Consider the following 27,603-nt stretch of genomic DNA (forward strand, 5'->3'; position numbering starts at 1 on the left):
ATGTATAGAGATAGAAAGATATGTATAGAGGTAGATAGTGACAGAAAGATATGTATAGAGGTAGAAAGAGATGCAAAAAGAAATGTAGATAGAGATGTATAGAGACAGAAATAGATGAACATGTATAGAGATAGATAGAAAGATATGTATAGAGATAGAAAGAGATGTATAAAGATAGATATGTGTAAATAGATAGAGCTAGATAGACAGAAATAGATGAATAGATGTATAGAGATAGGTAGAAAGATATGTATAGAGATAGAAAGAGATGTATAGAGATAGAGATGTATAGCGATAGAAAGAGATGTATAGAGCTAGATAGAGATGTATAGACATAGATAGGTATGTATAGTGATAGAAAGAGCTGTAGAGAGATAGATAGATAGATAGATCTGTATCGTGTCGAAAATTACAGAGATAGATAGAAATAGACAGAGATAAATAGAGCTATATAGAGAGATTGATGGATAGAGGTAGATGTAGATAAACAGACAGAGATAGAGATGAATAGATAAAGTGATGTTCCAGACATCTTGAAATCTCGTTGACACCTATTTATTTAATATTCACACATACAGAAACACAGAGGCTCATATTATACTTCAAATTATCATAATAACAGCAGTATTATGGTAATGATAGACATGTAATCAGAACAATCATAGTAACCATACCGGGTTCAAATCATAGAGATCATAGAGTTAACATGTATATCTCATGTTTTATAAAATATCTCGGCTTCACCGGAAAGAAGAATATCGAGAATGACATAACACAATGAATAACAGGGCAGAAAGAAAGGCGGGTGTAATGCAGGTAACACACACACACACACACACACACACACACACACACACACACACACACACACACACACACACACACACACACACACACACACACACACACACACACACACACACACACATGTATGTACATGTGGAGATATGGTGTCGCCCAGCGACTGTGTTCCTTTTGTAGTTCGAAGTTTCTCTGAAGAACATTAAAGAGGATTTGGCTGCTTTACAAATAATAAACGTTACAATCACACTTCTTCATCAGAAACACATTCAGGTCAGTTTCCGATCAAAGATCAATATTTAAATGAAGTGTGTGGACGTACAAGAACCGTCATGCTGAACTGAAGCTTCACGGTTAGTCTGTCCTGGAATCTGAGGTTGTGTAACGCTTCGATAATGTGAGCTCAGTGAGCCTCAGATGAACGGGATGTTTTCAGCGGGATAATTATGACTGAACAAAGGGTTCACCTTGAAACTCAGCCAGGAAAGAGCTGCATCAACCAGAGCTGCATCAGCTAGAGCTGCATCGACTAGAGCTGCATCAGTCAGAGCTGCAGCCCTGCAGCTGTACAGCCCTGCAGTAAACACATGCACGTCCAGCATCAGTCTGCAGATGAAACAGCTGACTGCGAGCAGCTGCTTCAGTAGTGAGTTACAGTCAGTGTACCAGCAGGGGGAGGAGGGCTGTTCCCTTCTACTCTGGTGTTTCCTCTGTCAACTGAAACAGAATTAATTTTTAGGATGGAGAAGATTGGTAGCAGCAGGTAAAGTCAGCATCACAGATGTTACAGTTGACTCTGCCGAAGCCGTGAGTCCGAAAGGTTCTGGTGCTGAGGAGGAAAAGGCACGCCCACGAAGATGAACACAGGAGAGCACCTGATGTGACTGCTGGACATGAAGTGAAGGTCGCAGAGCTACGACACTCCGTGAGACTTTAACTCCCTCAAACGTTAGCAGGCTAACGTGGCTCTCCCTTAAATGAGACATCAACTGTCCCTTCTCATCTCAACATACTGAAGATTATACCTGCGAAACATCATCACGTTCACATCGTCTGTGTGTTACGCCGCAGTGTCAGCGTTAGCATTTAGCATGGCTTAATTATAGAATAAAAAAAGAAGCTGTTGCCCGAACGTGAAGCCGCTGAAACATCAGAGCATCTCGTCTCCTGCTGTCAGAAATCAAACTTAAAAAAAACCCTCCTCAGCTCCGAAACAAACGACTTTTTTAAAGCCACAAAACTTTTTTTCCCCTTCAGTAATAATAACTCTACGTGAACTAAAGGAACGAGGATGAACTCTCATTGAAAAACATCGATAACTTATTTAACTATACACCTCTCTGCAATAGATCATCTCAATAACAATGTTACAAAACTACCAGGAGTCATCACCTACGGTAAAAAAGCGGGAACTAAGCGAGCTGCTGTCGCACCTTATTCAAACATCTTCATCACCTCCTTCAGCTCCCTCCGGTCCGACGCATTGACCTTTGACCCCCTTCATCTCCCTCCGGTCTGATATATCAACCTGTCTGTTCTGCATGAAGGTGTCCAGAAGCATTTACACGCCGATGCTTTCACGGACGACATGAAGATTCACACGAGCGAAGCCACTAAGAAAAGCGTCTCATTTACACGGACGAGGACGAGACAGACGCTCGTCCCTCAGCTGGACGCGTCCTCACACACGTTCACACACACACACACACACACACACACACACACACACACACACACACACACACACACACACACACACACACACACACACACACACACACACACACACACACACACACACACACACACACACACACACACAGGACGACGTCTCGCTCTCCGCCTGCTGCTGCAGGCGCCTGGAGATGTTCACGACCAGAGTTTGAGAAAGAGACGGGAGCTGGACAGAGACAACTTCTGTCCTGTGGACACTGTCCTCTCTGGTGGAGACACAGATGAGAGGACCGATGCCACGTTCATGTCTGGTTAGCTTAGCTTAGCTTAGCATAAGGACTGCAAACAAAGGGAAACACCTAGCCTGGTTCTGGCGGCTCAGAAGCATCTTTCAGAGGTGGAACTGTGGACGTTCTAACTGTCCCCTCTGTTTCCAGTCTTTATGTTAAGCTAAGCCAACAGACTGAGATGATGGTGGGGTCAGTCCTCTCATTCAGAGAGCAGATCCACTTCCTGTTCTCTGATGTTATAATGAGGAGTCCATCAGCTGGAGATTAGTTCCTCTTCCTGTATCAGTTCAGAATTAAAGGTCCAGATGGCACAGCACCGTCCGTGTTGACATGTCCAGGGTTCATGATGAAGGTATGGCTCAGTGCTCACGGGGAGGAGTCAGAGGTATTGACTAGCAGGATGCACCCTGGGAAATCCTGGAGGTCTGCCTCCGCCCCGGTCCGAGGAGAGTCTTCAGCAGACGGAGCCGGTGGGGTCGGCCTCTCCGGGGGTGTAGAAGTCGGGGATGGGGAGGCCGGTGTGCAGCGTGACCTGAGAACACACGCACAGATTAATACAGTGTTTCATGAATCATCCTGCAGGGGGAACTGTTGGACCACCTCCTCTGAGACCGGAGCGTTTTTCATCAGGAAGATAACCAGTCAGAGCAAAAAGAACTCGGAAAGTAGTTGAGTTTTTGAAGCGTCTTCGTTCAAGGTTTCATCTCTGCAGGGTTTTAAAGAAGCAGCTTGATTCTTTACTGACCTACAAGGAAGAACTGCTGCCAGCTTTTATTCTAGTAATAACAATCATTTATCAGAGCTGAACATGAACACATTTACAAAGTTAAAGGTCGCAGCTAAAAAGTGAACTGAGACATGTTTGAAGACGGATCAGGTTGATGTGATCTAGTGTGTGAGAGTGATCCAGTATGTGTGTGTGTGTGTGTGTGTGTGTGTGTGTGTGTATGTGTGTGAGAGAGTGACCCAGTGTGTGTGTGTGTGTGTGTGTGTGTGTGTGATCCAGCGGTGTGCATGTGTGTGTGATGTGTGTGTGTGTGTGTGTGTGTGTGTGTGTGTGTGTGTGTGACCCACCTGGACATTGCGGTTGAGGCTGATGGCTGGGTAATAGGCTCCCTCCAGGCCCTCGAAGGCCACGGGGCCCTGCTGCTCATCGTTGATGAGGAAGATGAGGAGGCTGCGTGTGAAGTCCAGCAGCACTCCGATGGTGGAGCCTTTGGTGATGCCGCCGTCCGACCTACAGAGAGAGACGAGAGGACACGTGAGAGACGTCGTGATGTCCTGCAGATCAGCCACACGTAAAAATATTTTACGTTTAAAGGCTGCAGGAAGATTTTATATAAAACACAATTTATTTTGAAAGTGGATTTATATTTTGCTGATAACTTTTATTTTGGCAAGATAAACTTTTTAAATTTGTACTTAAAACTTCCATAAAGGATCATAAAACTGTATGTTTGTGGTCCAAAATCAGTAGTAAACTCCACCTCCATATGTTCGTCACTTCCTTTTTGTCACTTCCTTTCTGTCAATTCCTTTTTGTCACTTCCTGTTCGTCGCTTCCTGTTCGTCATTTCCTCTCTGTCACTTCCTTTACCTGTTGGTGTGCGAGTTGTTGTGCATGAACCAGGAGCGGTTGTTGTCCACGTACATGGCCCAGGCCTTGTCGTCCTTCCCCAGCATCACGTCCTTCAGGACGTCACTCCGGGCGATGCCGAAGGCAGGGTCGGGGTGGTTGTCATAGCGATCCACGGTCATCTCCCAGTAGTGGACGCCGCGGGAGAAGGCAGAGTTTCCCATGACCACGCGGTCGTCATAGCTGTTGCACGTCACTGTCAGGTTGTCATTGGAGAACATGATGTCCGGGTGAGCGGAGGCGGGGTCAAAGGTGAACCACGCAACTGCACACAAGGGGAGGGGAAAACACACTGTTTATTAATGACATCACAAGACCTGATGGTGACCGCGACTTCACACACATGACATGAATCTACATGTTATTAACATATCTACATTGATGGAGCAACAATATGCGAGATGAGAGGAAGAGTCAACATCACTATGAAGATTAATAATCCTTAGACTCTATGACAGGACTTCATCACTATTAAGCAATCTTAATAATCCATAACCATTATTAATATTTCTTAAGAATTCTTAATCATCATTCATATTTCTTAATATTTCTTAATAATTTCTATAACATCAAACCTGCGTCAGACAAGTCTGCAAATCTTAGTTGGTACCTGCTGGAAGAGCTCGTGACATTCAGATCAATAAATTATTCATGATCTAATTATCATAATTTAAAAAGCATTTCTGAACTCTGAAAACTCCTACAAGCTTATTCTGGAGCTTTCAACCACGCTCTTCATCACCAGAGAGGACTCTGCTCGGCTGGTCTTCATCAGCAGATGCAGCTCGATCTGTTGCCGGGAGATAGTCTCCATGACAACGGATCAAACTCCACTCAGCTGACAAGGTGCAGCTGAAAGCTCTGCAGAAAGCTCGTAAGTGGACGTTCAGTCACGTTTATTTTTTGTGTCAAATATAACTTTAGTTTTATTAGCTGAGGTGTTTCAGATCAGTGGACTCGACGAGAATTTAATTTGTGCGACTTTCTGATGTTCATCCAGAGAAATTACCAAAAATCTGGCAATCATTTTTCTAAATGTAATTTTAAAGGTTCCCTAATGACTACTGAATGGAAATACAGTTTTCTGTGTTCTGGTCCACTGTTCTGGTTCTGTGGTGCAGATGTGAAAACCTCAGCAAACAACCCAGACTACCTGCACAGTGCGATGCCTTCAGGGGCCCCTAGGACTTTTATTTGCTCTCCCAGCAGGTTAAATGGCAACAATAAGTTTCCAGTCGTGCCTGACGGTCAGCGTCTCTGCGGTCTAACGTAGGAAGGAGGAGTCGAACAGGCGGCCGTCTGTATTTTATGGGCTCCACTGAACATTACAGTCAGCAGCTTCTACCGCTGAAGGTTTCATTACATTCATTTCTCTCAGGAAATAAAACACAGGACTCTAACAAACGCAGCCCACAGAGCAGCAAACGGCCGCCTGCTGGTCGGATGGAGAACTGCACTGATGGAATGACCTGAAGAGAGCAGACAGGAGAGCCGTCCATACCTGAGCCTAGAGACTGAATATCACAGGGGGGGAGTCCAGCTGGAAGGTGGGAGGAAGAGGAGGAGGGGGCGGGGGGGGATTAAGTGAAGCAGACAGTGTAGACGGGGGGAGGTGGGGGAAAGGAGGGAGAGCAGATATGATCAGGAAGCTCAGCGGATAGATGATCAGAGGAGCAATTAAAGAACACTGACGAGTCTTCCTCCTACACATGAGGGGAGTAAAAGAAAATCAGAGACGTCCGGTCAGGGAGAAGAGGGAGGTTAGAGGAGTGTCAACATCTGTGTGTGTGTGTGTGTGTGTGTGTGTGTGTGTGTGTGTGTGTGTGTGTGTGTGTGTGTGTGTGTGTGTGTGTGTGAGGAGGAGTCTGATGGATGAAGAGCAGCATTAAACTGACGGGAGGATGAAACACCGACCGCCTGAAGATTTAAATCATCAAACAGATTCACATCCTGCTACAGCCAGACGAATCACAGATGGTAATATTATTATTATTATGATGATGTATTTATCAAAGGAAATATAAAGTAGGATATTTGAAACTCATATTTAACTCAACAAGCAGCTTGAAATTTGTCTTCTGTGTTTCTCTCAAGAGATGTGGACAGCAGCAGTTTATGAATCTTCAGATCTGAACTTCAGTCAAACAAACACGTCAATCTGGAAGGAGGAAAAAAACAAGACTCTCATCTGTGATCACGATGAGTGAGTGTGACACATTACAAGAGGTGTCACACCTGTTAATACACCTGTAGATAAGAAGACTTCATTCTAAGGTAAAGGAAACGCAACAATCATTAGCTCTAGGTTATTTTACACTGATGAAAACATAACTATGAATATCATATTATTGTATATAGCGGAACTATTATAAAACACTAACATAATCAATCAGTGCTGATCTTTTGGACTCATTATTTTAAAGACGTTTTACAGACTAAATATTAAAGATGGACGCCATCACAGCTAAAATCTCCCAAAAGTGGATGCTGATGTGATTTGCAATTAGAGGGCAGAGATGCCATATCAAAGCCCCGCCTCCTTCTAGACGCCATGATATATGAAGCTACAAAGCACGACCACTGCAGGGGGAAAATACCGGTTATTAATAATTTTATAAAGAAAATGATGAGTGTCTGAGATGTCAGCTGGAATACAGGAAGTTAAAGGTTGGGTGCTCACATTTGATTCAGGTAGGAGGCGGGACTTCAACACCTGGATCGCTACACCTGCTAACAGGTGCTCAGACTCTGAATAGAGGCTTCACTTTTCTACAGAGAAGAAGTGGTGACACGTCATCCATCTTTATTCAGAGCGTGTGGTTCCCATCAATGGACTCTGATATTTACTGAATTTGATTAATATCAGATTGAGGAGGACGACCTGTGAGTCCAGCAGAGATCAGGACCGTCTCTCTGTGGTTCTAACTTTAACATCCTGACTGAGTGGAGGAGGAGGAAGAGGAGGAGGGTGAAGAGGAGGAGGAGGAGAAGGTGGAGGAGGAGCAGCAAATGAAGGTAGACCTACTCTCAGAGGTCTGCATGATGAGGGTCTTGCTGTACTGGCCCGCTCCGCTGCCGTTGAAGGCCTTCACTCTGGACTTGTAGGTGCTATGGAAGTGGAGTCCGTCCACCGTGCAGATGGTCTCCGTCCCCACATACACTTCCTGCAGACACACACAGCACTTCCTGTCAGGCTGGCAGACACATGCAGTACGTCACGATGACACCGAGCCGAATCTGAAGCAACGACCCATTCGGACCGCGCCGGGAGGAAACACGAGAGTGTGAGTTGGTACAACTCAGCGTGGGTCGGACGCCCACAGCGGACTATAAATAGAACCGAGGATGCGACTCGCCGGGCTCAGAGTGGAGCTGCGTGAGTCACAGAGGAGGAGGAGGACCTTCATCACTATCTGGAAACAGATTCTCTGGAATTAAATCATGGAATCATGGAGGGGCTCAAAAACATTTAAAAAAACAAACAAAAAACACACAAAAAAAGTCACAAAATCATCATGAAAGTAAAGTGAAAATTATCCTCTAGAGGTCACCGGCTGCTTTAGCTAAATTAAAACACCAGATGCCTCAACAGACAGCTGCTAGAAACACAGGACACAAACGTACACTCAAGTTGGCCTGCCATCATTTAGTATGTGACTGGTACAATACATATAGTCTGAAGTTGTGGAGATTTAAAGAAGTTATGATGGAACAAGATTTCTTCACAGTGATGTTTCTGAAAAATAAAATGTTCTGTTTTCTCTGCGTGTTATTTCTGAGTCAAAGTTCTCACAACAAAAACTACAGTTTGGAGAAATATATGGAAGTATGAATTAATCATATCACAGTCGTGACTGAGTTTAAACAGGAAATGTTGTGTTATATATTTTGACCTCCACCGTGCTAAGTGCGTTTAAACTGTGTTCTGACTCCATCTCTCACTGAACAAAGCCTCTTTATTTTTCAGTAATTTTTAGATTTTCAGATCCAAATGGTTTTCCCTCTGTACGTCAGAACGTATCGTTCTACCTCCGAGAGTCTGTGAGGCCTCAGGTTCATCGTTTTACAGAGAAAACCTCCATTTTAAGATGAATGACTCGTGAGTTTCTTCACTAGAAGATGAAGTAACAATCAGAGCTGAGAGACATCAAAACATGTTAAAACCCTGAGAGAAGGAGGAGATCTCCCAACCACAGTTCAGATATCCTCTGCCTTTATTCTGGCAGGATCAATCAGGCGGTTTGAGTTCCTGTCGTAACAAAGCGGGGGCTTCAGTGTTCGGGGGGTGGGGTGGTCTGAGGAGGATGGATTACACGCTGAACTGCTTTGATGCCGGATCACAATCCTGCAGGATCATCGGCGCCGACAGCTGACCCTCTCTCCGGACGCCGTGTCATCCGATGCCCGGCCACGCCCGAGTCACATGATCTGCTGCTGCGAGCAGAGCAGTACAACATCGACTACAAACACGGCTTTCACCTCCCACCCCCCGGTACCAAACAGAGAGTCTTTGTGGAGACAGATGAAAGTGATTCCCTTTGTTTGTTCCTCGAAACATGAATCTGAAAAACAGGAAGTGATGATGTCATCATGTGTCACAGATAAATCCCACCTACCCTGAACGGACCCCCGTTCCCGTCGTCCAGCTCCAGGATGTACCCGTCCACGACGATGGTGGAGAGCGGCGGCTGTTTCCATGACAACGTGGCACTGTTGTTCTGAGTGCAGCATTCCTCCAGCTGGAGCATGGGAGCAGCTGGGACTGAAGGGAGTTGGGGGTTGGGGTAGAGTGGAGGTTAGAGTCCACCGAGACACCAGAGGACGTCCACACAGATCAATACTCAATAAACGAATTAATTAATAGATTATCTCAGTAAAAAAAACAACTTTATGACTGAATATTTCAGCAGCTTCATTCGGAAATCAAACAGATTTACAAACAGGTCCCATCAGGAAGGAGCTGACTTTAAATTCATCAGAGACCTAAATACAACAGGAAGTGTCCGTTACCTTTCATCTGCACGAAGTCCAGCTGGTGGATGGTCTGCAGCAGTGGCCCGCTGTCCAGAGTCAGATCAAAGTCGCTGGTCATCCTTGGGGTGAGGGTTCCCTTCCCCCACTGACTCTCCGTCATCAGGACCCTCCGGATCAGAGCGTCCGAGATCTGACAGACGGACCGGGAACATTATTCACTGAGTTTACAGACGAGTCGTCAGAACTACTGAAACACGGCCTGTGAGGAAATCATCTCCTCATCATCATCTCATGAACGCTGACAGCTGCTCAGAGGTCAGAGGTCAACACTCCTCCTGCTCCTCTTCATCACGTGAAGAAGAAAAGACTCTACCTGCAGGAACCCGCTGGGGTCGTTCTCCTTGATCACCTCCAGACAGTACTCCATCAAACCGGTGGTCTGACGCAGCTTCACCGTGCAGTGGGAGATCTGATCCCGCACCACCTGGGGCAGGAGGAAGAGGAGGGAGAGGAGGAGGGAGAGGGTGAAGAGGAAGAGCCACGAGAGAATTAGTTTTGCAAGTCTAATAAACTTCTACAACAACAAGAAGATAATCACATGTTAATCTTCGGCCTTTTCTTTTAATCAGAGGAACACGAAGGAAAAAACACTTTTATCAAGAGAGAAAATATCAGAGAGACTGAAGATGAAACTGAAGAGAGGAAGAAAAGAAAGGACATGAAGAAGAAAATATGAGAGGAATAAGGGCAGAGGAACAGAGAGAGGAGGAGGAGGAAGATGAGGGGGAATAGGAGTGGGGGAATCGGAGGAGGGGGAGGAAAAGGAGGAAGAGGGGGAGGAAGAGGATGCTAACACAGATTAAACTGAACTGTTAATGGATGAAGAGCAGCAGGAATACCAATAATGAGATTAGCAGCAGGATTGTCAGTGATTGATCGGCTAAATTTTTTCCCTCGAGACACAGACGGAGTGAAGAGGAGGAGGAGGAGGAGGAAAGAAAGTGACATTTTGTTTTCACACGATGTAGTCATCATTGTCATCGTCATCATCATCATCATAATCAGAGACGAAGGAGATTAATTCTGCTCGGCAGTGACAATGATTCACTGAGATTTTTGTCTCATCTGACTCAAACATTATCTTCATCAGTGATGAGGAAGAGTCTTCTCTTCACATGCAGTGATATACATGATCGATCTGATTGAATATAAATGAGTCAGGAGACACCCCCCACACCCCACTCTGACTCTGCTGATGTCCACCTCCTCCTCCTCCATCACTGAGAACAGGGGGAGCTGCTGGACCCACGGTTGCTAGGAAACAGAAACTTCACTGCTGCCATCTGAAAGAAGAATCATCCTGAATACTGACTCGGAGAACATACATGAAGAGCAGGTTGTCCTCTGAGAGACAGACAGGAGGAGTTCTCACTGCTGCTGCTGTCCCTCCTCTGAACTCACAGAGGACAGCATAAAACAGGAAACTTCTTGTCCTCTCTGTGCTCTGTCTTCTGAATGACTCCGCGTTCAGCCATCCCTCCTGAAATCTGCTTTAAATCAGCTGAAATTTGCCGGCAGCCACAACAACAGCACAATGACGAGATAATCAGGGAGGATTCATTCATCTGAGTTTAACCGAGGGAGGAGGACATCCAGCATCTGTAGGAGAGCTGTGGAAGAGATATGAACACAGTGATGGAGGACAGAGTCTCTGCTGAGGGAGGACACAGTTTCTCTGTCAGAGTCCCAGCAGCTCAACATGCTGCAGAACTCCCAAACCTACATGTTAAACTCAAATAAGAGATTTTTCAGCCTCTTGATTTTCACACGGTGGTGGAAACACACAAAAAAGTCACATCAGAAATATGAACTGTTGTTTCAAATCTACACAAAGACACTTTATATTCATTTGGAGGAGATTTCAAGTCCAACATTTGTCCTCCTGCCTCGTCCTGAGAGAGACGTCCGTCTCTGTAGTTGCTGGATGAGGACAGTGTGCTGTGATTTAACAGGAACATTATTCCCATCCTGTCCTTCATAAAATTTATAAACCACAGATTACAGGAGGGTTCGAGTCCAGGACTTCATCACTGACTGACCCCTGTCACATGATTGATCCAACGTTACAACCAGCAGTGACACAGAACCTGTGATGAAAACAGCTTTCAAGACAGAAGAGGACGTCCTGCATGTCCTCCTGTTTCTGTTGGATTATTAGGACACTGCAGCATTGTGGCCTCCTGAGGCTGCAGCCTCCTCAACTGTCTTAAATGTTCAATTACTGATGATGTAAAGCAGCAAATCTTCATATTTAGGAAGCTGGAACCAGAACAGGATCAGAGCTGAAACAATTCAGCAGATCGCACCACGAGAAAAACAATCTGCAACTATTTCCCATTTTTTCTCAAAAATATTGCTGCCAAAATCCCAAATTAAACCTTCTTCATTCTGATTATTTCCTGTTTTTCTAAATTTTATCAGCAGTAAACTGAACATGTTCAGAATTTAAACTCTGGAAAACTGTAATGACTTTTTTAGAAACTCAACAAAGACGACTGATGATCCGTCCCTTCGGTTGACTGACAGACTTTTAAAGATGTAGTTGTGAATAACATCCTGAATATTTCATGCCCATCCTCCCTCCAACAGTCTCTGCTGCAGGAAGAACTCATCCCTCCATCTCTGCCTCTTCGTGTTTCCTCAGTTCCTCTCGGAATCCAAACTTCCTCAGCAGTGAGGAAGACTCTGGGGAGCAGGGACCTCCTGGAGAACACTGAGGAGGAGTCAGCAGGGAGGACCGGCATCACTACAGCAGGAATAAAAAAACCAGCCTAAGAGCAGGCATTGAGAGGCCAGCTGGTGTCCAGAGGTCGGAGCATCCAATGGCAGAGAGAAGACGAAGATGAAGAGCGACGTGGTTTCTGATTCACTTTGCGCTGCTGTGATCTTCATCAGTCTGAAGGAATGAGGCCGACAGCAGAGGCCTGGTTTTGATCATATTTAATAGAGTCTCTGTGTTACTTTAAAGGAGCACGCTGCTGTTTTCATGTCTCAGTGCTGAAGATGTGTCACCATGAATCTCATCCTCTTCATCACGGAGACGAGCTTTAAAGACGACAGACGGTTTGAAGGAAAAGTTGGAGACGCAAACTCTTCTGTTCAATCAAAGAGCTCCATGAGAGCTAACTAGCTTAGCTTAGCACAAAGACTGGAAACAGGGGGAAACTACTAGCATTTCAGTCCAAACATTAATCAGTGCAAACACTGAATGGTTATCATCACTGTGATCAGCCAAACCAAAACATTTTCACCCTAAAACCACTTTTTCCTTTACATTTTGTTTTTTGTACCGACTCAGCAAACAGGATCTAATGTGCTGACTAGTGAGTTCTGAAGGTGCTGGTAGAACAGTCAGCTCAACGCGCTGCGAGTGGCGTGTTGTAGATTTTGTTCCCCAAAAATCAGATGCTTCTCTGCTCGAAAGTCAGACCTTTCTGAAAGAGGAGAGCAGCTCATTGTCTCCGAACTTCTCTCCATGATGGATAATCAATTAAAACAGTTTAAAGGCTCTGTGAGGGGATTTTCATCTCTTTCTGACACAAACTAAGAAGAACGGCTTCCTATAAGACAGAAAATTACCTCCAGTGGAAAAATGCAATTTTCAGGGAGCCTGAAATACGATCCTTCAAGAGGAAGACTGCAGCTCAGCATCTTCATCATGTCGGTGAACGCAGGGTTTAACGACCCAAGCATGTTTTATGGTTTAACATCTATTACACATGACATGTGGAGATGAACCAGAGTGTAGGAGGACAAAGGTCAACGTTTCTTCCTCTGAGCGTTTACTCTAGCGGACCAATCACATGTGTCGGTGCGGTGGTCAGCTGATGAGCCCCGGTGACCCGTCGTCCCTCCTCCACAAACACTTTGTCCTCCGTCCTCCTGACTCACAGAGGACCACTTCTTCGCCTCCGCAGCTTCAAAACAACGAGCTCCAAATATCCCAGTCACCATGGTGACAGGAAAGCAGCAGGAAAGCTTCGTAGGAGATGCCATAATTGATCTAATGTTTTCTGTGTTTCTTCTACAGTGAGCTTCATCTGGGGGATTAATCTCTTCATTAGTCTGATGATTGGACACAAATAAAACGCAGCGCTGGCACTTTGTTTCATGCAACAATCTGCTTTTCATCTGGAAATAAACACGGTTGGAGATGCTGCATGTGGAGGACGTACAGGGGACCGCATTAAGGTGAGGACTGCGGCGGGACAGAGACGCATCTCCGCTGCAGGACGACCACGTGCTAATGAAGCGGGTCGAGCCAGAGGAGCTCCGCGTTCTCCTGAAAACGAGCCTCGTCTCTCCTCGCTGCCCTCCAGGAGACATCGAGGAATAAAAAAAAACAAAAAACGGGGAAGTTCCCCTGCAGCACCGACTCTGAGGGAATCTCCGCTGATGGAAGCACAGCCCCGAGCTGACAGCACAGAAGCAGCATCGGATCTGTCGTGGAGACAGAAATGTGTTTCTACTGCATGAAGACTCACGGAGGCACCGAGCTGACTGCTGGAATCAAACCTGCACCGAGACGCCTCGAAACATCCGTCCATCATAAAAAATAAAGAATAAAAAGACACATCGATCAGCTGGACATGTCTGGAAGGTTTTAATACCGACAGGCGGTACAGTTCCGCCCAAACATTACATCACACAGCAACAACGACGACAACCTGCTAACGAGCTGCTGACATCATTTTCACCTGCAAAGTTTTAAGACCTACGTCATACTGTGGCTCCCAAATCCCTCAAATGATTCACATTCATTTTTTCAGACAATAACTGATAATCACAGCTGCTCCTGGAAGAAAATCTGAAATTAATTCATAGGAGGAAGAACAGTGTGTGTGTGTATGTTTGTGTATCTGTGTGTGTGTGTTGCACAAATGTTGCCCCGTGTTTCTCGAACCACCTACATGTGTGAAAGCTCGATTACACGGAGCGTCCAAGCCTGAAATTGGATGCTGTTCAGCACAAACGTATCTGAGCTTCCTCTCCTCACTGCTGTCCACCGTTCAATGCCATGAGGATGGTTTCAGGAGAAACGAGGCGGTTCAAACACCTCTGGAATTTATATCAAATCTATGAAAATCTCTATCAAATCTATTAAATCTCTATCAGATCTTTATGAAAATCTCTATCAAATCTTAATCATCACCTGTCGATGACTAAAAATGTGCTTTAGTAATAAAACATCTCAATACAACTGCGTGTTTTATTCTTTTGCCACCTATAATATAAATATATATATATGTATATATATATATATATAATTGAATATTTAATTTGTTTGCTTTATTCTAAGGAGTATCGAAGGAAGCTTGCTGGCGAAACTAAAGGGAGGAGCCCATGAAAAATATCCGCACAGTTCCTCTGCAGCAGATATGTCCACTCTGTTTTCATGGTAACATCAGTTAGTTCTACTACGATATGAAACATGATCATCAGTCACAACTTTAGCTCCTGCTCCAAAATGACGACATTTATTCGACCATTCCGCTTATTTTTTGTGTGTTTTCATATCTCAGGTGTGGGCGGAGTTATTATCTACCCACCAGGTGTGTTTCCATGGAGCAGCTTGCCGCTCACCTTCAGCTTGTGCTCGTGCTCCTTGTTCACTCGGGCCAGCAGCTGGGCTTTACGTCGGTTCAAGGCGTCGATGAGGGCGTCACACTGCGCCACCAGACAAGCCTCGAACTCCACGCCGTTCTCCTGCAGGACAAACACAAAGTAGGGGGGAAAATATGACACAACTGGGCGGAGAGTCAGAGCATCTGCAGACAGAAAGTGTGAGGAAATCTTCAGCTGGTGATGGATGACAAAATATAAAGATAATAGATATTATAGAGGAGTTAAACGAAGGAAAGGACGATCTCGGCAGAGCAGGTGTGAGAAGAAGGATCCTCCTGAATCAGCATCAGCACCATCAGACCGTCCACTTTCCCACACCTCCTCCTCCTCTTCCTCACCTCCTCCTCACCTCATGTCTCAGGGTCTCACTGCCTGATGATTATCACTGAGGGCATTAACTCCCACCTTCCTCCTCTAGTCATCTCTCAGCAAGCTGGCTGCTAAGTGAGGAGCAACATCATTTAAAATCACTGCTGGCACAGAAACACTTTCTGCCGAGTCAGTTTTCTGTTGGACTTTATGGAGCCGGATGTGAAAGTATTTTAACGTTGTATGTGTTGAACTGTGAGAATCTGATCTACAGCAGAGGACGCTGAAAACACAACTTCAGTGTTTCATTAAAATAGTCATGTTCTGAACGTAAATACTTTAAATATGACTAAACCTTCTTTTTTTCTGTGATTTAGAGCATATTATTTGTTTGTGCAGCAGTTTCCTGCCCTGGTTGTGTGTTCTTGTGTTTTCTTGTGTGTTGTTGTGTGTGTTTACCGACCTGGATGTGCTGCACCATGTTTCTCAGCTGGACCAGGAAGTCTTTGGCCTCGGTGGCTCGGTCTGACAGGCCGTTGAGCGCCTGGGACAGCTGACCCTTTGGACAGAGGGAGGACGTACACGGGTCAGAACTGCACTCACACACCTCCGTTATATACAGTTAAACCATCAACAAGTCGGATGTGTTTTTACTCCCGGCAGCTTGTCAGTGAGGAAACATCCTCAACTTTTATTCTTTGAGCTCTCCTAAAAATGTCATCCTGTTTCATGCAGGAAGTAAAAGATTTAAACGGTTTCCTGAGACCTTTAACACGGAAGGGAAACGCAGCGGCAGCCCAGCAGGGTTTAGTTTGGATGCAGATTCAACACATTCACTGAACATCGTCCTTCCGTCCGTCTGTCCTCAGCGGTCTCAGCTGCTGAGACGATGACATTTTGAAGTTTTCACCCCTGAGACAAACTGAACTGATAGCCTCCCACACAAACTGTCACTTCCAGCTCACAGAGCCGACACACACGGACGCATTTCACTGCTGCATGTTATTGTTCTTATTGGATTAAAGGCTGCGAGGCAAGAAGAGCTGAGAGCAGCTACGTGATGGGAGGAGCTACTGTTGTTGTTGTTGTCTGCTGTTTGGACAGCAGGGAAAAGACACGGGAAGGTCATGTGTGAGGAGGAGGAAGAGGTAAAGGTGATGGAGAAGAGGAGGAGGAGGTGATGGAGGAGGCTGTGTGGAGAAGGAGGTGATGGAGAGGAGGAGGCTGTGGGAACCTCCCTCGGTTCACTGACCAAGCGTCCACTGGGGGCCGTGTTGTGTTCGGGGTTCGTTCAACAACCAAAGAAAGAAAAAATGACTTGAACTCCGGAAGAGAAATAAAACGATGAAGAGCAAAACGCTGTGAAAACAAACCATCGCAGCTCCTGGAATCTGATGGGAGACGGTCGAATGAGAATCAGTCTGAAGGAGCCCCCACCTTTGACCTCAGCGTTTGGGAAACCATGACAGCTGGGATGGAGGGACGAGGGGGATGGCTGGGAACAGCTGAGCAAAGATCCAAATGTAAACTGGACTGTGTTGGACTCCTGGAAGCTTCCTGTGTGCTAACGAGGGACTCACAATTCAACGTCCCCCGAGACAAAAAAAATGTTCTCTCATGTAGGAATAAAATCTGACCGTTTGGTCTTTAAGGGATGAGACGATCAATCTGTCTAAAAAATGTCCAACAACTACGACACAAACACAAACAAACCATAAAGTGTGACTGAATATTTCTTGGTTCTTCAGAGACTTCCATCACACCAACTTTGTTTGCTGTGCAAATTAGAAAACACGATTCAAAGAGCTTCAGTTTCAGCCCAGTATCTCAGGAAAGCATGTAATACACACACCCGTCCACTAGAGGGAAGATTTGAGACGCCTGATATTGTCTTCCGATGCAGAAGTGCCTTAAACTGCAATACCACCGAGTGCCACTAGAGGTCGGCTCCAAAAAGCCTCCGGCTCCATAGACTCCCATTCAATTTTTCTCATCAAATATACAGTCAATAAAATGTCTCCACCAGTTATCTCGGTGTTGTTAGCTAAAGTCGCTCCTTCTTATTAGTTTTCTGGCGCTCCATCTGAAAATAATCCGCCATTAATTAGAAAATAAGCCTCAAAAAGATGTGCTTATGGGGCGGGCTTGAGTGTCCGTTTGATTGACAGGCCCGTGGTGCAGTCACGTTATAGCTATCGGTAGGCGGGACGTAGTATCGTTAGGTTTCCAATCAGATCAGGCAGATCCACCGCTCGCTCCTCCCCCAGCTTGTCCAAATATGGTCACTTCCTGCTCCAAACCGCTCCGAACTAGCAAGATGGCAACGGACAGAATCTGAACTGGAGGTTTCATAACGTTCACAAACCAAAGGGTGACCTCACTGATGGATGACGCTTAGAGCCACTTCCAGCTTCATAGTCACTGCTCAGATCTTTACGTTTACCGAAACCAAATAATTGCCCATCGTGTCAGACTGCTCCTTTGAAGGAGGAAGAGAGGATGACTTCTGATCGGACTCACCAGATGAAAAGCAGCAGAACAAAGTGGCCATGTTGGCGGCAGGTGTATCAGGAGGAGTCTGTGAAATCAATCAGCTGCAGTCTGCCTAGATGACCGAGCGGCCGGCATCACTTTCACATGTACCACTCACACGCCGCTTCTTCATTCCAGCCAGGTCGCTCACACACCTGCCCTTCATCGCTGCTCCTCTTCCTCTCCGATCCAGCGACGGAACTCCGGTTAGCAGCCAGCCAGCTTTCGGTGACCGAGATGAAATGAAAGGCGCTTGATTGTCTGGAGGCGTTTTTCCGCAGCGTCTGTTAGAGAGCCTGCTGAGCTCAGCGCTAAATAACCAGGTCAGAGAGGAGGACGCTTCATTCCTGCACAGCTTACGGCGACTTCCTACTCGGTGACGAGCACCGCGGTGCCAGCACCGGCAGGTCGGCAGATGGACACAGACCTCGAGACACAAACTGATGAAGATGACTTTATGAGAATAAACTTTTAAGATCTGGAAACGGAGGCAAAAACTTAATGACCAGTTTGTGTTTCCAGCTGATTCATTCTAAAACAAGGAAACAGTTGTTCAACATCATCTCCTGTTTAAAGACAGAGAAGATACTTGTCTGGAAAAAAAAGAAAGAAGCTGAAGCACAACAGTTTGGTTTATTGAGATCAGTCAAAGACCTGAAACTTCTTTTGTGCACGTTTAAAGGAGTTCAAGTTAACGCGCTTCAAGATGCTGATTCAGCAGTAGGCCTACTGCACATATCGTGGTACCGTGAGGAGGTCCTGACGCCATTCAAAAGGATGAGGCACAACTCCATGTTGCAACGAACTCCTCATGTATATTCTTATTTATATGAAGCCTTCTTTGGAACTGCAGGAGATGAATGATGTGCTGACTCGGGTTCCATTTCACAGATGAATCCAGTTCTTATATTCTGCTTTCTTGAGTTTGGAGAACCGAGTCACCGTCTATCAACCTCCGTGAACCATCAACATAACGAGGTTTCCGTCATTTCTTCTGTGATTTATGAGAACACATACAGTGAACTTATCATGCAGAATATTTACATCTCATCATTCCGGATTCTGCATTTTTATTTCCTGCAGGATAGATTTCTCCGTCATGATTGTGATTTAAACTCCCATGATAGAGGGACAGTCCTCCACTTCCTTTAATGCAGATCAACTCAGAGCTGTCCTCAGGATGCAACATCATGTTCATGGACAGTGGAGGGACAAGCGTCGTGAGACAGAAGGAGACAGAGGAGGATGCTGGATGTTTGGATGAGGGTCTGATGAAGTGGTGGGTGGGGCTTAGGATGTCCCTGATATCTGAGAGCACAAATCATCATCTCAGTAATTAAACAGAGTGGGAACACGTGCAGCACATGAATAATTCACCGGCAGCTCTGGGACGAGAGGACCGAACAATCTGTTCAAGAGGACAGATTAAAGACTGGGTCCGAGGGGACAGGAGGAGGGAAGGAGGACAGGAGGACATGGGGAGGGAAGGAGGACAGAAGAAGGACAGGAAGACAGGAGGAGGGAGGAGGAACAGGAGGAGGGAAGGAGGACAGGAAGGAGGAAATAAGAAGGACAGGAGGAGGGAGGAAGGACAGGAAAACAGGAGTAGGGAAGGAGGGAAGGAGGAAAGAAGAAGGACAGGAGGAGGGAAGGACAACAGAAGAAGGACAGGAAGACAGGAGGATGGAGGAACGACAGGAGGACAGAAGAGGACAGGAGGAAAGAAGAAGGACAGGAGGAGTGAAGGAGAACAGAAGGACAAGGGGAGGGACAGGAAAACAGGAAGAGGGAAGGATAGGAGGAGGTATCATGTCACTGACATTTACCTCATGTTAACGGTTTAACATATTTACCGTTAACGGGATGTTCACAGTGATGTTAGCGGTTTATCGTGATGTTTACCCTGACGTTAATATTTACCGTACCGGGACACTCTCTGCTGTTAAAGCTCTCTCCCGTCAGAGAAGTTTGTCCTCAGACAGACTGTGACTCTCTCCGGTGTTTAAACAGCATCCCGTCCAGCCTCCACCAGCAGAACTTAAGTGTCCGCTGCATTATTCATCTGTGATATCTGCCACCATCTATAATGCAGCAGAAGTCGTTAACTATCCACACACAGAAACCAGGAAACTCCAACAGTGATCATCATAACGAGGCTCTCCGAGTTCCTCCGTCTGAGTCCTGATTCCACGGACACCTGGGACACTGCAGCAGGAAGTGGGGCAGCACGATCTATTCTTATCAGCCAGGACGACGCCTGACAAAGACGATCGGGACGACTACCTGCGGGTTTTAACGTGTCGTGTGACACACATGGTCAGGAAAAACCTGCAGAGGAGTTCAAGCTCCTGTGAGGGATGGAAAAGAGAATCTATTCAGGAAAAACAAAAAGTTATCCCTCTGATTTTCCTTTTCACATCATCTACTTCATTCACTTCTCCTTTTATCCCGCTGAGGCCCAACCTGAGGCCCACGGGCCGAGATTTGGTCTGACAGACACCTCTGGTTTCAGTCGGAGTGTCACTTTTATAAAAATCAAATTCCGCAGACACGTTGGATAAATATTTAGTTCGACCATCACCGACTGCAGGGGGACAGCGTGTACAGCCTCTGTGCTGTTGCCATGGCAACCTGCAGTCTACTCCATGGTGGGTTGAGGACAGATCGGACCAGCTGACAGGAACAAAGCGTCCTTTTAAACAGACACCTGCAGGGGAGCCACAAACACATCGCGAAGGAGAACGGCTGCTGGTTTGAAAATCTGAAATCGGAGATCTGAAAGCGACTGCAGTCCGACTCCTCCATCACATCTTCGCGAGTTACTTGGCATTGCAGAGTCCACAGCAGCCGAAGCTGTTTTTACTGCAGCTTCCACGCAACCTGGTCCGACCTCCAATGAGGACAAGGAGCCGTTGCTGCTCGCTGCGTTAGTCCGCCTGTCCACATGTTTGTGTCCCACTCTGCTGAATAAAGGAAGAGGCTGCCTCCTGTTATTCTGTCGTGATGATGCACGATTTAATCTGAAACTATTCAGTGAAATTAAAGACGGAAAATGTGCGTTTCAGCCATATCAGAAGCTCATTAAACTCTGCTGGATCATCACACCACTTCCAGGTCGGTCTCTCTGATCAGGACAATGACGATGATGCTGATGATAAATATGGGAATGAGGGTGGTTAAAACAGGGTCAGAGCTTTAACCCTTTCCTGTTGACGCAGCTGCTGCTCTCTTTTAAAGTGGGCTGATGATCCGGATGCAGCCAGCATCATCAGTTATGCCGTTTTAAACATTTTGACTTCTTCGTTATCTTTTCTCAGTCGAACCACAAAGGAGGATCGGCCCAGTGGGCTTCATCTTCATCATCTTCATCTCCACGCCTGCAGGAAGCTGACACATTCAGTCAGTGTTTCCACCCGGAGACGTTCAGAGGAGAAAGCCATCGGCGTTTCAGCAGACTGGACGTGAAACCTCCAAACTTTACCTGCTGTCTCCGCCTCACTTCCTCTCTTCGGGACATCCGAGGTCGCACCGTCGCTCTCATTGTCCCGCTCTTCATCTCCCTCCTTCATTAACATTTACACAGATAATCTCCTTACACGGCAGCTGGAGGCGTCAATATCAGCGCAGGAGCGTCAGAGTAAACGCTCGGAGACATGGAACACCCCCGCTGTGACAATGTCCTCGTCACGTCTGAGAGCGTCAAACAATCAGCTTTATATCTGCAGAGAGCCACAAAACAGCAGACACAACACGCTTTACAAGCAGGAGGATCTTTGGAGCCGCTAATGGCCCTCAGTGGTACTGCAGTTTCTGTATCGGCCTCATTTTTCAGACCTGACCGTGCTGCGTTCAACGTTGTCGTATTCGCCGTGTACAGAGAAGAGTCCGCACGAACGGCACCCTCTTGTGGTAGTCACCACGTCGGAAGTCTAAATGTCCTATAAGCCTTGAGTTCACCAGTTGTGACGTGTTTGTTTACAGAAAGGTCAGAGGTCATGGAAGTTCATGTTCGGTTGGATGTTAAGCTAATATATTGTAGATATATAGTCATGTAGATATATAGTCATGTAGAGTTTGTCTTCATAACTTAGATAATAGTCTACGTCTGACGAAAATGTTGATCTCATTTTCCCTCTGTGACTTTGTATTTCCTATTAGCCTGATAAACTGTTAGCCTCTGTGGCTTCTAGACGCTCTCCCCGCCAAGCGTACGGCGCACACGACTTTCCGTGTTTCTTAACCACGAGCTCACGAGGTCCATTTGAACGCAGCTTGTAATTCAAAGAGCTTTAATTGACATAAAAATCTGTGATTTAGCGACATAAAAGAGGCACAAAAAAAAGGCGAGAACTTGGAGGCGATCTGTTGGCTGTTGGAGGTCAAAGTCAAACGAACAGAAAAAGACAGTTCAATTTAATCATCTGTACGATAATGACTCAACTACAACCTCCTGATTGCGCCAACCGTAGTTTTGTCAAACATTTAGTGCGTTTCTCCTCCTCCCTGATTGAGTTTGTAGGTGTTCAGTGACGGACAGTTTCCTGCTGCTGATGTCTTGACTGCTGAGCCGCTTCACAGCAGGACTGACGGACACCGCAGCTCCAGACTGACAGCCGGCCTCATTACTGTCAGCAGGCAGGATGGGATAAAGCAGGAGAGGATGTCGGGGTTCCCACCGCCGGGCTCCCCCCCCCCCGAGCTGCTGGCGGCTGCAGGTAGTTCCTCCAGACACAGATATACAGCTGATGAAAACACCGGAGTCGAGACGGAGAGGAGAGTTTTAATACTGGAACTGGCAGCTGGGTTTTTGAGGATCCATCTGTCACCTGTGTTGGTGTTTGGATCAAACACATTCCAGGGAGGCACATGTGCACACCGGGAAAGGAAATTCTGAAGCTGGAAATCACATGGATGCAGCTTCAAAGGGTTCAGATCTGTGCTGCCTCTGATTTATCTCCCCTCCTGTAAACTCATCCCCCCCGCCCCCCCTTCCTCCTGCAGCTCCTCATTAATCACCTTTAATTGCCTCTAAACACACCGAGGTGACAGAGCGTGGCCCAGATCTGTGACCCCTCATGACATCCGTGAAGAGCGTGTGGATTTTGAACTATGACGACGGCCCTTTACTCTGTTTGATGTGATTTAGGCAGATTAACACACACGTCCCGTTCACCACATTAAACCTCCTGACACAAATACGAAGAGGCGGCCGTGCCGGGCGAGCCGCGCTCTGCAGCTCCGACGCTCCTGCTCCGGGTTTCTGGGACTGAGATCCACTCTGGAAACGTGGAATTGATTCACAGCGTTTCAGACGTGGTCACGCCGAGCAGGAGGAGGAGGAGGAGGAGGCTGTAAAGCATCTGGGATGGATTCCTCGTGGGGCCAGTATCTTCCGCTGCTCTGCACTACATCAGAAGGGATTTGGTTGCCATGGAGACAGGTAGTTTGAGTCTTTCCCCATAAAGAGAGAGAAAGAGAGAGAGAGAGCAGAGTTTGTCCGGACGGAGACTACGAAGATTGAAAACCCCGAAGAGATCTTATTAAATGATAGACAGGCGGAGCGACGAATGTTCTGCCGCAGCTGATTCAAGATCCAGTTTATCTGTTTTACTTCATGAGGACGAAATATTCAAAAAGATTTGATCAGTTTCAGGATGACGAGAGAATCAGGACGCTAACGTACGTTTTCTGGTTTGAGTATAAAAAGAACACGTGATACTTTAAACCTCGACTGGTTATTATATTTCCATATGAACTGTTTAAAGGGCTCACAGAATTACAAAGCTCCCTTCAGCTCTTCAGAGACTTTAGTGTCTTTCAGCTCACTGTTGTGGTTGAACCCTGGTGTCCAGCAGGCCGCTGGGTTTAAAGAAAAAGCTCTAAGGACTCATTATACGCTTCCTGCCCGGCCATTAAAGAGCCAGGTGTTTCCCTCAGGAGTTTGTGGAGACCAAAACAGAGCAGCAAGGGAAAACAAAATTGACTCCAAATGAATGTCAATGATGCAGGATCTCCAGAACAACTTCATGAGGTCAATATGGCTGCGTTTTGAATCACATCCTTCTGTTAGGACACTGACTTCCTTTGTGCGTAACAGGTTAGCGGCGTCTCACAGAATTGAGGGCCACAACATTGGCTAATTTTACCGAAAAATAACGTGTTTTCTTGACGACGTTCGCTGCAGCTTCCTCGACCGCCACACTCTGCAGTTTGATAACAGCTCAGTGGTTCCTCCCTTCCCGCTATGGAGCCAAGATGGTGACCGCCACCGTCTTTGAGACAAATCTATTGATGCCACTTTCAAGAAAATCATCACAGTGCTTTCTGACATCTTAAATAACATTTTGGAAAAGAAGACAAGCAAAATCGCACATTTCAGGTCATCTGAAAATCAATCGAGGTTTAAAAGGAAGGCAGTTGCACTTCATGGAAGATATTTAAAGAAGCCTGTCCCGTTGCTGTAAGAATTTCTCCGCGCATCACACAAACAGGTGACACATTAGTATCGTCGTATATCTGCAGGATATAAATACATGAATGTATGAGCGTATGAGAAACACCCTGAAGCTGTGAAACATGCCCACCATGATCTCTGCCAGCTCCGAGCTCTCGGCCATCTGTCTCAGCTCTGACGACGGGTCAGGAGGAAGAAGAAGGAGGCGCGATGAAGGCCAGAATCAGGACCACCGGCTGGATGCTGGCACCGGTAGGCCGGTATCGTCGACTGGTTTCTAAAAATACTCCAGTTTCCAGTTCAGATCTGAGGACGACGAGGCAGAACGGTTGGTAACCTCTCAGCTGATGGAGATGAAAAACTCAACCTCCTCTGATTTTTCCATCAACGTGAGGTAACACTATCACAGCGCCATCGAGAGGAGCTGATTGGACCGGGGGGAGGTGGGGGTCGGTGAAACGGCTGTTTGGAGTTATGAGAGCAGCGTATCGATGTGAAAGTGTGTGTGTGTGTGTGTTTCTGTGGGCTGCTCAGTGCATTTATTATTTTCTGGACACCCTGAGACACATCCCTCTCTGAGTATGTGTGGGTGTGTGGGTGTGAGTACTGAAGGACTATATCTGTCTCCTTTTCCTCCCTCCTCACTGAGAGATGGAGCGTGGAGGTGAGGGCTGCTGCAGAGGCGTAGATCAACTGTGCCCTCTTTGCCCACAACAACCCAGCTTCCAAAATAGCCCTCAATCCACACTCAAGCCTGCTGCCGCTTCTTATTAAAGCTCCAAAATGAGCCGAGCATAACGACAGGAATCTGCTCCAGAGACAAACGGTCAGAGCTGAAACCCTCACTGAGACTCTAAAGTTTCAAGGTGTGATGGAGCAGCGAGGCCTTCAGCTGCTGAACATTGTGATCTGAATCTCAATCAGAGCTTCTCACTGATTCATGCAGCAAACACACGGAGTTCAGAGTTTATAAGACGTCAGGGAGGAAGATTCATCCACCCACAAACATCGACAGTAACATGAACATCACGCAGCAGTGCAGCACAGCTAACACTGTTTTACAGGCAGACTTGTTGCTCAGCTCAGAGGATGATGAAGATGATGAATCACCGTGAGAAGACAGAGACACACACACACACACAGATCATTTTACCTTGTGCAGCTTCCACATGGCTCCCAGAGCTTTGACCTCGTGTGTTCCGTGCTTCCCCTCCTCCAGACACTGGTAGCACACCGGCGTCTTACACTGCACGCAGTACATGCTCAGGTTCTCCAGTTCGTGCTCTGTGCAGGTGGAAATCTTGCGGGGGCTGGTGCGGCGGCTGATCCGGCCCTGCGCCGGCGGAACCAGGCGGTGCTTGGCGAGCGGGCCGCGGGGCGGGTGGCAGCGCATGCGGCACGGGTCGCAGTAGAACACGTCGCACTGCTCGCACATCACCGTAGCCTCTTTTGGGCTCTTCTCGCACAGCTGACACTTCAGAGCGGCCGCTTTGCTCTGCTGGTACCGGTCCACCACCCCCTCCAGGACCCGGTTCTTGGGGAAGCCGCGGAGTCCCCGGTCGTCCAGGATCAGACTGCGGTGACACTGCGGGCAGGTGATGCAGGAGTTGCGGGGAATCGGCGGCAGGGATCCGGGCTGCGGGAGGAGGTGCTGCGGAGGAGGAGGCTGGGGGACAGCCGGGGGGAAGACCCGGACCCCGTTGGGTGATTTCTGGCAGGGGGTGGTCGGTGCACTGACGAAGCCCCCGTAGGACCCGTAGCCACTGTCCGCCTCGCTGTACAGACTCATCTTATCCAGATCCAGGTAGTCATAGTCGGACACCGCGGAGCCGGACGCTCGGCTGCTCTGAGGAGACTCCGCGTCGGGGGTCTGCACAAGAATGTTCCGGGCACAGGCCAGGCAAATGTTGTGTGAGCAGGGCAGGATGATGGGCTCCCGGTAGAAGGAGCCGCACACCGGGCACTTTAACTCTTCCTCCATCTCATCCATGGCTGCTGCGGGAGATTCCTCTGAAGGAAGGAGACGTTTCCTCGGTGATCACTCGGAGATACGCTGCGTCCTGATGCTGCTGCTGCTGCAAATGCAACCTTGACCAGAGGAGAGGAACCAGCACCGAGGAGGAGACCAGCGGTCTCCACCAATAGGAGGGTAGCGTCAGCTCAGGGAGGGCTACTATTGGACGAGCAGAGGCTCCAGACAACCATTGGAGCAGTGCGCTGTCAATCAGCTCCTTAATGCGCTTTACAGAGAGATGTGCAGCAGATATAAAATCTCTGCATCACAAAACTCAGTCCAAACTCTGTTTTAGGGATTAAAGGGAACAATGAAAAATAAAATACTGAATAAATTAATAAAATGTGAGAGTTAACTGTCCATTAATTAGAAATTAACCCTTCAACATATATATATATATATATATATGTTGACTGTGTTTATTGGTTTGTTGTATATAATATATATAGATATTTAATGTACTGTATATATACTGTATGTACTGTGCATTTTATATTTTATATTTATATTCTTTATTTTATTGCTTTTCTATTATATTATTCTATTCTATTATTATTTTATTCTATTGTTTCTATTATTGCTCCTGTATGTATGCTGTTGTGGCGAAAAAATTTCCCCTCGGGGATTAATAAAGTATATACCTACCTACCTACCTACCTACCTACCTTCATGTGCTTCTATGAGGAGAATTAATCCAAAGAAAATGTTGTGTTGTTTAAGAAATGCTCAGTTAATCTGATTAGTCTGCTGGTGGAATAAGTGTTCAGAGTATCAATCTCTTCCTGCATTATCAGCAAAATGGAGCTGCATCAAAAGTTACATTATAATATTTCAATGAAGAACTTGAACCGGTTTCCTTTATATTTTCATTTTAAATCTCCCTAACACACAAAAACAATGCACTTTTTAATTGTTGGTTACATTTGTGAAATATTTGGCTTCATTTCTGAAAAAAAAGGACAAGTTTTATATAAGTATAGGCAACCAGATTATTTAACAATGATATAGAATATAAGATTCTGTTAATTGAGTGTCCGAAGAAGACTACAGGGACAAGCAGGATTTTTTTTTACATTAGTCACATGATGCTGATCAATTTGAATCTAGAAAAGTGAAGATTTTTTGTCCAAAGCCAACAACAGAACTTTTATAGCCTCCAGAAACACAGTCACATGAGAGAAGTTAAATGGAAGTCTGTGGAGCCACAGTCTGTATATAAAAGTGTTTGTACCAT

The 27,603-nt window shown here is 46.4% G+C and overlaps 1 protein-coding gene across 4 annotated transcripts; it reads right to left on the reverse strand.

Moving 5' to 3' along the window:
• Positions 1-539: 539 nt before the first annotated feature.
• Positions 540-26,445, reverse strand: trim9 (tripartite motif containing 9). 4 transcript variants are annotated; one of them, XM_069717623.1, is made up of 11 exons: positions 25,509-26,445; positions 15,833-15,928; positions 15,019-15,141; positions 9,749-9,859; positions 9,412-9,565; positions 9,018-9,163; positions 7,427-7,565; positions 5,903-5,941; positions 4,417-4,666; positions 3,840-4,002; positions 540-3,297 (listed from the first exon to the last, which is right to left on the reverse strand). In XM_069717623.1, exons 1-11 carry the CDS (start codon positions 26,343-26,345, stop codon positions 3,220-3,222), a joined length of 2,136 nt encoding a protein of 711 aa, XP_069573724.1. In that variant the 5' UTR covers positions 26,346-26,445; the 3' UTR covers positions 540-3,219. The 4 variants fall into 4 exon arrangements, with proteins under 4 accessions (XP_069573724.1, XP_069573722.1, XP_069573725.1 ...); XM_069717621.1 differs by having other exon boundaries at positions 4,363-4,666; XM_069717624.1 differs by lacking the exon at positions 5,903-5,941.
• Between the last annotated feature and the right edge of the window lie 1,158 nt (positions 26,446-27,603).

The sequence above is a fragment of the Brachyistius frenatus genome, unplaced genomic scaffold (assembly GCF_029030835.1).
Source record: "Brachyistius frenatus isolate BFR_SWC_R1_liver_20210118 unplaced genomic scaffold, ASM2903083v1 Contig_178, whole genome shotgun sequence".
NCBI classification, from domain to species: Eukaryota; Metazoa; Chordata; class Actinopteri; family Embiotocidae; genus Brachyistius; species Brachyistius frenatus.